This window comes from Tenrec ecaudatus, chromosome 13 (assembly GCF_050624435.1).
Source record: "Tenrec ecaudatus isolate mTenEca1 chromosome 13, mTenEca1.hap1, whole genome shotgun sequence".
NCBI classification, from domain to species: domain Eukaryota; kingdom Metazoa; phylum Chordata; class Mammalia; order Afrosoricida; family Tenrecidae; genus Tenrec; species Tenrec ecaudatus.
The window spans coordinates 109,938,244-109,953,718 of NC_134542.1; the positions used below are offsets into that span (position 1 = coordinate 109,938,244).

At 37.7% G+C, this 15,475-nt stretch overlaps 1 protein-coding gene across 1 annotated transcript in view; it reads left to right on the plus strand.

Moving 5' to 3' along the window:
• The window catches only part of LRP1B (LDL receptor related protein 1B), a 1,653,255-nt gene that overhangs the window by 1,135,537 nt on the left and 502,243 nt on the right, over positions 1 to 15,475 (plus strand). The window contains exons 36-37 of the mRNA XM_075529151.1: positions 286 to 420; positions 1,014 to 1,143. Coding sequence (XP_075385266.1) covers positions 286 to 420; positions 1,014 to 1,143 — 265 coding nt within the window. The remainder of the gene's footprint in view (positions 1 to 285; positions 421 to 1,013; positions 1,144 to 15,475) is intronic.

Here is a 15,475-nt window from a genome sequence, read left to right on the forward strand (position 1 = left end):
TACCAAGATTGAAATTCATGGAAATAAAGACTTAATGAGTAAGAAAGTGATGAAGAAAGCAATCAAAGATGTGGTAGGGAATTAGTACAAATTGTTCAGAGAAGTATTTTTAAGTCTTTCAACTAAAATTCCAATTTTGCGTACTTCAATATTTTCCTACTATTCATAATTTTGAAAAATACTTCCACTCTAGCACATCAAGGACAACAGAGAAAATGCTCGCAATGATGATCCAATGCATATATCATTACTTTTATAATGTATGTATTTTTTTCTTGTCCATAGAAAATGATACGATCTACTGGACAGACATGGGCTTCAATAAAATTAGCCGAGCTAAGAGGGATCAGACATGGAAAGAGGATGTCATTACCAATGGCTTGGGAAGAGTGGAAGAGATAGCGATTGACTGGATTTCTGGTATTATCCATCATTTTTTTGTTTCATGTTGTTTTGTTTAAAACCTATTTTTGAAGTGGCTTAACTTGTTCTGTAAAAAATTCTTTTGCAGTCATAAACATTCTTCCCACTTATAACCACAGGAATCATCTCTTTTGCTTTGGGGTTAACTTTTTCTACCACTTACCGATAAGTGTTTTTATGAAGTACGCATGAAGTATGAAGTCTTATAACATTATGTATTGTTAACTTAGTCCAAATCTCTTATAATCGCCACAAGGCAGATAAAATAATAAGTTCAAACATCTCTTAGTACTGAAATCGGTAGAAAGTTCAAATTGATCCCTTCTTGAGGTGGGAGAAATTTTAACCTATTTTAAACATATAAATATGTCATACAGTTAAAATCAGAGATGTGTGATATTCGCATTGGGAGTACTTGTATATTAAATATACACAGATTTCGGCTTCAGAAACAAACACAGAAAAACAGAATAGAGGAAGTAGTTTACATTTCAAAAGTTACATGAATGATAAGAATTGTATGTTTATCCTAAATTAATAAGTGATGTTCAGGTTTACAACTATATCATAAACACCTTTTTATCTCCTAGGTAACATATATTGGACAGATCATGGTTTCAACTTAATTGAAGTTGCAAGACTTAATGGCTCTTTCCGTTATGTAATTATTTCCCAAGGCCTGGATCAACCAAGATCTATAGCAGTGCACCCAGAGAAAGGGTAATTTTAAGATTTATATATAGCTCTTGTATTTTAAATAAGGGTTCTTAGGTCCTGAGGGAAAATAAGCAATAACCTAAACTTCGATTAATATTTAACATAGCTATAGCACCAAATATATAACTAAAATATCATACCTAAATAGAAGAAAAGCTCATTTTCACCTTGTTTTAGTACATGTATGTGTATATCAAATGGAGTCACATCTGATACGCGGCTCTTTAATGTGTGCACAGATCCCATTGCGTTCGCTAACAGCCTTCTACATTCTCAGTTTAAAACTCTGCCTTCAGACTGCTTATACAGTAGAGATTCCGTGATTTCCGAATGAATGGAACAACTAACTGTTTTATAGGAAAACTCATTCCTCAGTGTTTTTAAAGCTGCAGGTTCCACGCACCTGTCTATGCTTGCCAATCTATAGGTCTGTCTCAAGCTTTGCTTTCGTGTTTGGAATAAGAATCTTTGCCGACCTTGACATTTCCCTTTGGAAATTTCCTGAGAACCCAAACTTTATTTATCTAAAGTTACAATGAGTTAAATCTACCATCGTGTTCTGCCGATTTTTTTTTTCCTCTAAGCACATTATACCCATCTTTTTCTCATTTTCTTTACTTAAGGAATTTGTTACGGGCTCTATTTTTTCAGACTATATAATGGCTCTATTATTTACTACACTTTAATTCTGTGAAGGGAAGAGGTAGGTATGATTAGTATAATTCTCTATCCTGACCAAACAGTGGTTGGTGGAGAATAAATGTCTGACTGATCAACTCTTTTAAACAGTAATATATAAGTATTTTATACTTTAAAGCTTTATATAAAAAAGAACAACAACACCTCACTGTTATCAAGTTGATGCTGATCCATAGTGATCCGATAGGACAGGGTAATTGCCCCTTTGAGTTCACAAGATTGTAACTCATCACTGCAGTGGAAAGCCCTCTGTGATCAGGGAGTGCCTGATGGTTTTTAACTGCTAACTTTTCAGATCGCAGCCCCAATCCCGTAGATCCAACATTACTTATCATGGTTTGGTTTCAAAGAGCAGGTCCTTGGCAGCAAATTAGCATTATGCAAAAATGGAGCATGACTACATCATTATATCACTGCTAAATTAGATCATTATGTAACTGCCGAACACCCAGGATTATGGTCCTGTCAAGATGACGCAAAACCTTAGCAACCACGGCCAGCATCTTCTCACCTCCCTCCTCAGCATCTGTATGTCAGGAATGTGGGAAATCGTTGGAAAGTAGACCTTCTGAAAATGGGGACCATCGAATATCACGTGAGGTCTTGGTTCTTCAGGGCGTACTTTGACTTGACCCGTTTTTCACAAAGGAAGTAGTTTATGTTATCGCTGATAGGTGCATGATGGAGTAGAGGAAACGGCGGCTTCTAGTGACCACCCAAAGGTGTCTTAAATAAACAAATAAAGCAACAATGACTTAATGTGGCGCCACCTTTATCTGAAATACCAAATATGGTACCAAGAAAATCTCCCACTTAGCCTTTTATGAAATGTGCACTATTCAGGTGCTCTCCAATATTAATGCTTTGCTTTGTTTTCTTGTCATATGGTAGATGCATAAATCAGATTATCAACTCACTCACTGCCGTCGAGAGGATGCCGACTCATAGTGAACCTATAGGGCACGGTAGAACTGCAATTGTGAAGTTCCATGACTGTAACTGTTTACCAGGGTGGGAAGCCCTGCCAATCTCCCAGGGCACAACTGACAGTTCGAACTGCTGACCTGGTGGATCACAGCCCCATATGTACTGCTATGCTATCAGAAGGAAAAAGAGGAGAAAGAAAAAATGCTAAAAATTATTGTATTTCAAACAAGAAACTAAGACTAGAATATAAAAATTTATAATGGGTTTTCCTTAAGAATACTCTAATATACCAGCAACACGTGTAGCTACAGTGTGTTCATAGAAAAGAGCTTTCTAATCTTCAAGTAAAAAGAAGCCTGGAATTACCTTGTTGTCACTAATGATTCTATTATACCACCATCTTCCTATTTAAGCAAACCACCATCTGTGTCTGAGTACAGACTGTCCTTACACTAATGTAGTGAGAGTCCATCAATATTGCAACTTGCTTGAGACAAACATATCAAGAGGCACCACCTCTACTTTCCAGGAAGAAAAAAGGAGGATAGGAAGCCTTTCTTGGAAGGCTGTGTTTTCTAATTTGACATGAGAAAGTCCTGACAATTCAGATAGTTTCATTTGAGAAGAGAAAACGCTTAGTACGTAGCTCTTTTCTCTGTGAAGCCAGTAAATTGCACGCCCATCCCTAGATCAAAAAGTAGCCAAAGGTAGAAGTTTTCTTGATTTATTTAAACAAGTTAAAAATCATCATCAAGGGCAACAGGGAGGTCCTAGATCCTGGGTAATTTAACAATGTCCATTTCTGCTACAAGAGAAAATCTTCGAGCCTGGATTTCACCGTGGCAGTGTGAGGCTAAAGAAAGCTATTTTTTTTCCTGTTATTTTCACTGGCTATCCCAATTCAATCACCTGTGTTGCATTTTATTTTTCCTGTATTTTTCTCTTTGACCTCTTCATGGTAAGGTCCCCTAGAACTCAGTCATTGGTGTTATTCTTTATTTTATTGGTATTCCTGTATTTGCTGGTTTTATCCCATTAAGTGTTCAAAGATTTCAAAATGTTTATCCCCAGACTTGAATTTCTTCTGAAATTCTAGGTTTTCATATTCAACTGCATATTCACTGTTTTCATGTGCAGCTTGCATTTCCCAAGATGACTACAAAAAATAGCTCCCATCCCACATTATCTTCTAACAACATGACCTTTACACTTCTCTCATAATCAAAATCCCCAAACCAAAACTGAACTCACTGCCATCAAGTCTATTCTGAAGGACTCACAGCAGCACGATGGGATGTACCAAAAGGACTCTGTGGTTTCCAGGATTGTAAATCTTGACTCTGGTCCTTCTCGCATGGAGTATCTGGTGGGTTTGAACTTCAGACCTTATGGCTAGCAAATGAACACATAACTCATAGCACCACCAGAATTCTTCTTCCCACCACTTAAATTTGAATAAACAGTCAACTATTTATTAAGGAAGGAAGACAGCTCTTCGGAGAGGCCACACATGGTTTTTGAGCTAACCACCCTACCTTTGATCTCAGCTGACAACCAGCACCAATCACCTCATATGCTGAGTGACTAAGTATTTGAATTATTTTGACACCCAGCTGTTATGTCATCTCAGCTTTGATGCTGCAATTTGTGTAGAGCAAATATTCTTGCTGAGCCTGACTTAAAGTTCAAGTTCACGAGCAAAGGCAATGCTATGTCAAGTTTCTAAATGGAATGTGTTAGTTACCTAGCAATAGATACCGTAAATACTTGTGCATATGTCAAAATTTTCAGCATATTTTTAATGCAGCTTTTGTGGTAAAATTCGGTGCCTTGGCTGATATTTGGGTTGGCTTATACTCAAGTATATAGGCAACTGTTAAAAGACCCCGTTGACTCTTAAATCGGCATTAAAAAATTTGAAATGAGTCTTTATAACTATTTATCTATTAGTTGAGGACAATTCTATTCATTCAGTTGATTAGCCCAGAGACTTAGAATCATCTTCAGTATCTCTCACAAACCCCTTCTTCAATGCACTATTCCTTCAAAATACGTTCACACTCTGCTGTCTCACTATGTTCAGTACTAAACTGAGCTCCTGTCCTCCTTGATGATTCTGAACTACAGAGTACAACCTTCTACCTTTGACTCCTTACTTTCAGCAAGCAAGGCTGTGTCATCTGCACCCCACAGATTGCTAATAAACCTTCCTCCAATCCTGGTGCCACACTCTTCACAAAATCTAGTGTCTCTGATGATCTGATCAGCAGATAGATTGAACAAGTATGGTGATAGGATATAACCCTGACACACACCTTTTGTAATTTTAAACCATGAGGCATTCCCTGGTTTTGTTTGCAAAGCTGCCTCTTGCTCCACTTACAAGTTCTGCATGAGCGCAATGAAGTGTTATGGAATTTCCATTCTCCTCAAGATTATCTACAGTTTATTATGGTCCACACAATAAAAAGCCTTTTCATAGTCAATGAAACACAAGTAAATCTCTTTTTGGTATTATTTGCTTTGAGCCAAGAACCATCTGATATCTGTAAAGAAACCCCGTGGGTTCCACATCCTCTTCTGGACGTGGCAAGAACCTCAGGCAATTCCCCGTCAAAGTGCTGGTGCCACCATTGTCGGATGATTTCAAGTAAAATTCCACTTGTGTGCAATATCAGTGATATGGTTGTATAGTTTGAGCTTTGGAGTAAGCACAAGTATGAATCTCCCCCAGTCAGTTGGTCAGGTAACTGTCTCCCAATTTCCTGGCACAGGCAAGTAAATGGGTTCAGTGCTTCTCCAGCTTTCTGAAACATTTCAAGGCATATTCTGTCAATTCCTGGAGCCTTTTGTGTTTCAACATTCATAGCAATTAATAACCCAAAATATCTAATATGAAAAGACAAACAATTTTAAGAAAAATTATAATGATCATTGGAAGAGTAGAACTCGGCGTGAAAGAGTTAATACTCATGAGACTGGAAGCAAGTGAGTGGGTGTGGATGACAGAATCTTAAGGTGGCTCCGACTCCGGTGTCTTCTTCGGATACTCCAGTATCTGCTCCTTGATCTATCACTGAACTACAGAAAACCCATGCTGCTGGAGCGGGTGCTGATGCAATTCGTTTACTTTTAAGAATAAAATAATTCTTTACTTTGATAGGCTCACATAGCACTAGCAAACTTGGAAATGAAAGTACCCCTTGCCCCGGTGACAATATTTTGAAACTATTTTTATGAAAAAATATAGTTCATATTTTCTTATATTTTAGCCTCAGTAGTCAGAGAAAATCTGAGCAATTGCTTGATTGTGAATGGCTTATACTTATGGTAGGAATAGATATAGTTTGAATGCTATATTATCATATATATATATATATATATATATGAAATGGGTATTTGTTTCTGATAAAGAAAATAGTCCCTTCACATTTTCAATAAGTCCAACAATTCATTTGTATTTAAGGGAACTTCTTGGCATTTGAACTTAAAAGGCTGCTTGCTGCTACTTGTCAATCTACAGTTTTCTTTTTCATTCCTTACAAAACCCAGTAGACATTAAACAAAGACATTTTCACATTCTCCTTTTTTTGTCAATCTATTCCATGACCACTTAAGGAGTACTAAGTACTCTCAGAGAATCAGGCCATGGTAGTGACCCTCCATCTCTTCCTCAGCCAATCAATTGAGTACATCTTGACAAAATCGTAAGACTTGTTAAGTGAACGGCACAATAGGGCACTTGAAAGTAAGAATAAGATGATATCTTTTCTCGTGAAGAGTTTCTGTTTAAACTTGCAGTGTAAATAAGTACCCAAAGAATTATTCCTATTGTAAATTAAAGCGCATTTTCAACATAAAGTGCTGTAAAGGTCTAATTCAAAATTAAATCTCATATTATTTCTCAGATAGAAGTAAGACGTTTTACTAGCCTGTTATAAAGTTGCACTTGGCTTAAAGAAAAAGAAGAACATACGATTCAAGTAGGCGGTAAAGGTGAGGACAGTAGCAGACCTGGTGGTGATTTGCTGAGGCTCCATGGAGAAGGCCTGCAGCGCAAGATGTTTCTGAGCTGCACTATGGGTACTTTACATGCCGGAGAATTATAGTGATCAAAGAATTGACCGTGGCAAAGCAAGGGCATTGTGACGACGTTGGGTATACGCACACAGGAACATGAAGGCAGTGTTGCTCAAAGGCAGGCTAGAGCCACAGACATTAGATTTCCCTACATTTACCCACTTTGCCATGGCTGTGCCTTCTCCAGCTTTCCAAGTAATACATTCCTAGATCTTTTTCCTCCACTCTCCCCGACTCAGAACCACCTGCACCAAAGCAACTTGCATTGCGTGATAAGGACTTCACAAGACAGTGGCTTTCTGTAAAGTAGGGAAGCCTTAAGGATACTGATCTGTCATTTCAGGGAGAGTGTTATGGAGGAGGACAGAAATGATTCTTCCTGTACCTTCAAACCCAGTAACAGAGAATGTTACATTCAAAGATTTTGGGAGATACCAAAATAAAGAAAAGGAGCAGTTGAGAAAAGGGTTTTTGTGTTGTTTTGTTTTGCTCACTGCAGGACGGAAGGAGTACAACCAGAGTTGAAAAGAAGGAAGAACAGTTAAATTAGAATTCAGATTCAAATTTGGATTTTTTAAAAATCTTGTTTTGTTTTGTTCTATGTATCTCTTTGCTCTTAAAGTGTGAAAATGATTCTATAATAAACTATGCTGTAGGTCAGACTCTCTAAAAATATATATACAATGTGGTAGTCTGGGTTGATTAGAGAAACAAATGCATAGATACTCACATGTGTATAAGAAAGAGCTTTATATCAAAGAGCAATTGTATATTGAGAAAACATCCCAGTCCTGTCCAGATCAAGTTCAAATATCCAACATTAGCCCATTTCCAATACCAGTCTATAAATTCCTCTTCAGACTCACGCAACACATGCAATGACGCCTAATGCAGGAAGATCAAAGGCCAGTGGGTGGAAAATTTTGTGTATCCAGTGGCAGTGGAAGCATCTCAGCACTTGTGTGGGTCTTCACAAGACTCCTTCAGCTCCAGGGTTCTGGCTCCATCGTCATGGCTCTATGTGGCTTGTCAACAGAAATGTGAAGCAAAGAGGGTATATATCCTGCCTCCAGGATATACAAGAGATCCCAGAATCCTCAGAAGTCCATGCCCACACAGAGACCTCATTAGCTATGACCTGATTGACAGGCTAGACTACACCCCTTCGCAAGTTGACAGATTATGTAATTTCCACATACAGGGGAATATTTCTGAAGGAAGCAATGGACAGTGTGCATGGTTAGGGGATAAATTGAGTAAAAAATATTAACGGAAATGAGTAGAATGAAGAAAGGAGAGAAGGAAAAACAACAGCAGTAATACAATTAACCATAAGGCAAAATAAATAGAAAAACAAGAATTTGAAGTCCACAGAAATTTACTTATAGAAGTCTAAAAGAGAGTGTTTTAGGAAGCACTATATGCCTTCAGTGTCAAGACAAAACAAGTCAGGAGGCATAAAAGCAGAGAAAAAACTGTCCAACTGATGTTTAGAATAAATCAAATTAATAAGTCAGTGAGAGTCAGAAAGTAAACTAGACTGACAGAAACTTAGGCGATAAAGAAAAGATCAGTGAGAAGGCTGTATGCAGCTCAGAGAGCAGAGAATAGTGAACATTTTTCTTGTATGGGAGTCGAGAGACACTGCTCATTCTCACAGGAAGAGAAGACAAGAAGAGGCTGAAAATTCCGGTGCAGGGCAATTATGTCCAGGGCCTGTAGGAAGCACCTTGGAAGAAAGAGGCAACAAGGAGGCTAAGAATATAAGACTTACAGAAGACTGCCAAGATTTGTGTTTTGCATTAGGTGACTTAGAACATGGGATGATGTTTCAAGGAATTTTATGGGATAAGTAGGGCAGGTAAGAAGAAACCACGCAAAGGTTCAATTCGGAACAGAATCCAGACTGATTCTTTCCAGAGTCTAACATGTAGATTATATCTGGAGGTAAATAAGAGTGGCTCTCAAACCCCCCTGGATGAGATCCACTACGGGGAGACCTGCACTACAACCAATCTCAAACGGATTTCTAGAATCTCAAACGAAACCAAACCCCCTGCCATCAAGTGGATTCTGGTTAGTGCCCTATAGGACAGGGTAGAACTGACGCTGTGGGTTTTCAAGACTGCACTGCTCATTGGAGTAGAAAGCTGCATCTTTCTCCCCAGGAGCAGCTGTGGTTTAGAGCTGCTGACCTTGCAATTCACAGCCCAATGTGTAACCCACCCAGGAGTCCTAGAGAGTCTCAATCTTATGCTTTGAGCAACAACACTCAGCCCCTTAAGGGTGAGGGGGAAATGAGCAAGAAATGGTGATCCCAAAGTTAGCAGCTGCGTTAGATTAGCCATGAGTTTGAAAATCAGGAAACGAAGCCTGGGAACTCATGATGGACCCAAGTATGATCAAAATAAGGAGACAATGAAAAACAGGTTATTAAAGTTCAGCAGACATGCATGGCCAAGACCACCATGTAAGTTAAGAGAAGTTTCAGAATTCATGAAATTGAAATAGAATATTTTCCTGTGATACTGCATTAAGTTGTATATAGCCTTCTTATGTAAAACAGAAGCAAAAAAAATAAAAACAGAAGCCAAATACAGACGTAAATCCCTAAAACAGATAAAGAGTTTGAAACTGGATGTTAACAGGATCATTAGCGTGAGCCCAGAGGCCCCTACGTGTTTCTGCAGTGGGGTGAGGAGATTGAAAAGCTGTCAGCCTTTGGATTCAGCAATGAAATCAATTGAGTGGGTAATTTTGATACAGTGATGATGTGGTGGTCTAAAAAATGGAATGTGTGGGTTTCATACTGTGAATATTTTGAAATAAATTAGAACCATCCCTGAGATAGTTTAAAATGACATCTTTAAAACCGTCTTCCCTTTTTATTCTGAAGAGACTAGCCTCTCCTTTCCTGAAGTGTCTCATGAAGTAATGGCTCTCTCCGATCCCATCATCTTGAACGTGTTTCTCTCCCTGAAGAATTCCCCTTTGAGTTAAAATAGATGCAAGACAAGAAAAATAGTAACCAAGGTCATATTTCTCCTCTCGATTTTACTTCTTAGCTTTTTAGAACCGTGATCTATAACTACTACCTTATCATTGAACCCATAAAAATATATATTTCTGTTTTTATTATTATCCAGAAATTTTTAAGTCTGTTGACAGCCAAATCCAATGATGTCTTCTCAGGCCTCACGCCCCTTGTCTTCTCCTTGAGATTTCACTCTTTTGACTAACTACTCTTGAATTTCTCTGCCCCCGGGCTTCAAACCCCCTCATATATTTTCTGAAAGTATGCTAGTTGATTCTCTTTATCCATTTTTTCTTATTTAAATTGATTCTCATGTTTTAACTGCAATCACTGCACAGTCATACAATATCTAATCTTCTGCCCTTCAATTATATTTCCAATTACCTCTAGAAAGAATTTATTTGAATGCATTATGATCCCTAAAATGTGTCCTGCTAGTGCAAGGTCGGTTATAATTCACCAGGACAAAAGACCTGACATTTTCTGTAAAGATTGCTGCCTAGAAACCCGGCTGAGCCATTCTACTCTCATGGTCAGAGTCAGCGCGATGGCATAACCACCATCAACAACATAAAGTCACGGACACCTAACGTACCCTCTGCCTCTTGTCTGATTTCCTTTCTTAAAGAAGTTTCTCTTTTGGCAACATCATATTTATTTTATCCTGAAAAGATTAAAACTTGTATTTAGATTGTCACCAAGTTCCATCTATCAACAAGGCTTCTCTTCAGCTGCTGCCCAGATTTTTCCAAGACAACAATCAGTGTAACAATGATGTAGTAGCAAGAGATCAATGATTTATTCAGGTTCAGTCCCCAAAATAAGATTGACTTTTCAATGTATCAAATGGAAATATTTGACATATGTGGTGATTTCTGAATATCATTTACCTATTCTGTCGATCTACGAGGAGCCCTGGTGATGGAGTAGCTACTTATTGGGCTGCTAAACACAAGGTCAGCAGTTTGAAATCACCCGTCCCATCCACAGGAAAAAGACAAGGTTTTCTACTCCCCTAAAGTGTTACAGTCTCCCCTAGGGGCAGTTCTACATCTTCCTTTAAGGTCTTTATTGGTCATAATCAACTCCATGGCATACGTTTGATTTTGGGTTTGATCACTCTTAAATATTAATATTTAAATATTAATTTTGTCTTATGAAACAATATTTTCAGGTTTGTAGTAAGACTAGAATAGAAACATTTACTTAAATATTAGAGTCATTGCAGGAGGTAGTTGTCATGGCTTAGGAATAATAATAGTATATTTCTCCTAATCTTAATCCATGTTTACTGTTGGAAAATCCATGTTTACTGTTGAGGAAAATGAACATTTTATGTAATATGGACTTCTAAGTAATATTACATAGGCATTTAAATGTCAGCATTTATATCATAGAAATAGATTATAGCATTTCAATATTCTGTTTGAAGTTAAAATATGATGGTGGTATTGCCAATGGGAAAGGGAATCTTAAGGAGTAAATTAACTGAATCCAAGATACTAACTGTGCCTTGAAAAGTGGGAATGCAGCCTGTTTTGAACAATGAGTGGAAATTGGGGTCTTTGAAAACATAGCTAAATACAAAACAGAAAGTGAGTATGAATTTAGTTCCGTTGGAAGAATAAATTCTTTTCTCCAATGACTTTATTTTTATTTTCCTTATTTATTTATTTTTAACACATCACTTTCATTTTTAAAATAAAGCATTATTTATTTATATGAATAAGCCATTTATACTTGAAATAACAGCAGAAGACTGAGAGAAGGTCACAGCACGGTATAGAACCATAAATATTAACCTCTCAAACTCTCAATTTCTAAAGTCAAGAGTACAGATACTTGGTAATTATTTTTCCTTTTACACATGATTCATATTACCTCTCTTAGTTTAGCTTCATAGTTCTGTATGAATATGTTTCTGAAAAGTATTTATTTGTGTGATAGCTTCATTTTAACATGGGGTCTTGGTGTTTTACAAGTGCACACTTTCAAGCTATGCTCAAGAAAATACCAAAGATCTGGTAACACACCCAACATCTGTTCAGGTAACAAGAGCAGAGCACAGTTTAACACCATTTCCTTGAGCACATTTTGCACCTTGTAAAAAAGTAACACATATAAAAAATGAAATTCAATTTGATGTGCAATCGGGATTATGATGGCGATAAGATGTTAGTGCATATTAAGATAGCAAGTGCTCAGGACTCTCACATCTTGCCCCATATCATCACCTTTCTACACCAGTCTCTGAGGGAGAATTATAACTGAAACATAATGATCAATGAAAGCAAAATATCACACTATGTTTTTTCAGGTAATTTTCCCAAAGCTCCAACTTTCTTTCAAAGTTAACTAGGTTTTCTTTGTTGTCGGGTTTTTTTTTTTGTTGTTGTTAACTTGCCAGGTGTTTTATCTGCCCTGGATTTCTATTCTTTGGCCTCTAAATATAAATCTAGATCCTCACTTCACTCTAGCTACAAACAGTGAAGGGTAGAAAAGATCAAGATGCCCCAGCCTACCATCGTACCTCTGTGGGTGACAAAGGAGACAGGTCAGAGGGAAAAGCCACTTTTGACTGCCCAATCGTGGACCAAGTAAGGCAAGCTCTGTGACTGGAAGCCAGGGATAACTGTTACCTCATGTGCATAGTCTTTCCCACTTTCTTAAGGAAATCTTACCAATAAAAATGGGTCCAAGGAGACATTTGGATTGATTTCCGCTTACATTCCTACAGAAACTACACAGATATGTTTTAATGTGGAATCCTCAGAATAGCGTGAAGACTACATTTATTTCATGAAAATCATGGAATAAGTTGATAAAAAGGGTGTAATATTTTGAGACTTCCGTTGTCATCTCATGAGCTCTAAAACCCAAGCTTTCCTGTCGTATTAAATTCATTGCCATCAAATTGTTGCTGACTCGCAGTGACCCTTTCGGTTGAGATGGACTTGCCCCTGCGAGTTTTCAAGACAGTAATGCTTCATGGGTGTGCTAGCCTGGGTAGACTAGAGAAATAAATCCACAGAAAGAGAGAGTTTTATATAAAAGGTAAGTGTACATTAAGAAAGCATCCCAACCTTGTCCAGTCCAAGTCCATAAGTCTGATATTAGCCCAGATGTCTGACACCAATCTACAAAGTCCTCCTCAAACGCTCAAAAACCACACAATGACGCTGAAAGCAGGAAGAAAGCCAAATCAGTGAGTGTGTAAGCATTTCTGTGGTGGCAGGGGTCTCCACACGGCTGCTCCAGCACCCAGCGCTGCAACGGGGTAGGTCCATGTGGCTTCTCCTCAGGGATGTCTTGCAGGAAGTGAGCCTTGCCAGATGAGACAAAGACCTAGCTAAGGCAGCCTCACATTGCTCTGACCATTAGAGAACAAGAGACCAGAGAACCAGAAAGGTGAGGCTCATCAAGTCAATTATCTCTCCGCCCTTCAATTAATCCCACTTGTGTTTATCGGCCAGGTTGGAACAATCAACCTTAACTATCACAATGGGAGTAGAGTAGAAAGGCCCACCTGCATTCCCAAGGAGCACTTGGTGGTTTTGAACTGTTGGCCTTATAGTTAGCAGCCCAGTATCTAGTCACTAAATCACCAGGACTCCACTATGTCACAATTGTTCCAGTGCTTCAGCCCATAGCTGTGGTGGAAAGTACTTTAAAACATTTTACATTATAAGGGAAAATCAAATATTTAGAAAATATCAAACATTTTTAAAATGATGGATGCCCAACCCACTAAAGAAAATCACAATTAAATATTTAAATAAAAAACAATAACCTTAATTTTTTTCTTACCTATGTTCTGGTTAAAATGAGATATGGATAGTTTTAAAGGTTGTAAATATCTAAAGAAAAAAGGAATTTAGTTTAACATAGCATGATAAGAATCATATACTATGGGATTACCGATAGCAAAATGCTTTTTTTATGTGACGTGTTTTTCCATCCTTCTTCCTGGTGGACTGCTATGAGCACACTGTATTAGTCTGGGTAGACTAGAGAAACAAATGCATAGAGTCTAGGGGGCTCCCGAAACTGTAGCTCCTGTAGCAGCACACGTCATCTTCTTCCTGCAGACCTACTGGTGTATTTGAACTGCAGACCTTGTGGTTAGCAGCCCACACCTAAACCCCCAGGACCACGAGGACTTTACAAGTAGTTTGAATATTAAGTAAGCCTAGTGAAACTGTAAACACTTAAATTGGTAAGCAGTTTTTGTCAAAGTTTGTGTTCACATAAACTTTAGCTAAGATTCTTAATCGTTGGGGTTTAAAACATTTTGCTTATTATTTTTCATTTACTTGCTTTCTGTGGTTACAGTAACTCCCTACTGAAACCTGCTCTAGAAGGGCAGGTCTGGCATTCTCTGTCTCCTCTTTCAAATCAATTACCTACGTGACAACTCATTTTCTTGCTATTTGAGCTGACCTTAAAATCTGTGGTTATTTTGAGTTTTCTTTAGTATAGCTCACAAATTATCTGAAAAACTATTTTATGGGGAATATAGAAAAATGTATGCCTTAGCCCATCACATATCGAAGGCTCATGTTACTCACAGAAGGTGTGCCTAATTTATTATGATTAACCCCGTATGACGAATTACTCACTACACCCCTCCAAACGGTCATATATCACAAGAGTGTCTAGAACTGACCAAACTTAAATTATGTTTTATTGGATGTCACCTATTGATTTATATATGACTTTATAAAGAATATGAAAAATGTCTTGATAAGATAAAATTGTCGTACTTTTGAGATTCATGGAAAATATAAATGAGGTACAATGGGGTATATCATGATATAATTTTTGTTTGAATATACTATATTGTAAACATCACAGCTTGATCTGAGCTCCTGGAAAACACTACTGTCAAAAAGGAGACTTGTAAATTCATTTATAATTTTATTGGGATGATTTGCTATCAATTATTTCCTTTCATCTCTCTGGAGCATAAGAATCACATTTAACATGGGTTCTCATTTAAGACTTTGCTTTATTCATTCTTATCTTTATTGCTCACACCCTTTTCTCTTCTCACCACCCAAATCAGAACTTTGTTCCCGTGTTAGTTTCATTTTTATTTCTTTAAAAATATTAATTTGGATTTATTCAATGATATTTATGGTCATTTGAATGTAAATTTTCCAATCCTTACCTAAATATGTGTGACATGAAATAAACCTAGTTTCCATTACAATATGTTAATTAATTCTGGCATCAGTACAAATGTCCAGAACCCTATAAGAGACCAGGAATTTTGTGGTTGGCCTTTGACCTCCACGGTTCCTTTTCCTTTTTACCCGTCAGAAAAAATTAATTGGAAGTTAACTTGTAGCATGTATTTATTGCACTTCCTGAACCTTCAAGAACTGATGTATGTGCATTACATGGCCATAGGGGTATTTGTGCTAATGTTACAGGTGCAGGTAAAAGAAGACTGCTATAATGTGAAGTCTTCATTGTTGATCAGGCTAGCAGGGACTGCAGGGGGCTGGGGGTGATGTTCAAAAGCCCTCTCCACAGCGTCCACCAACAAGGTTCTTTTATATTATTCAAGGAGGGCAGAATACAGAAAGCACG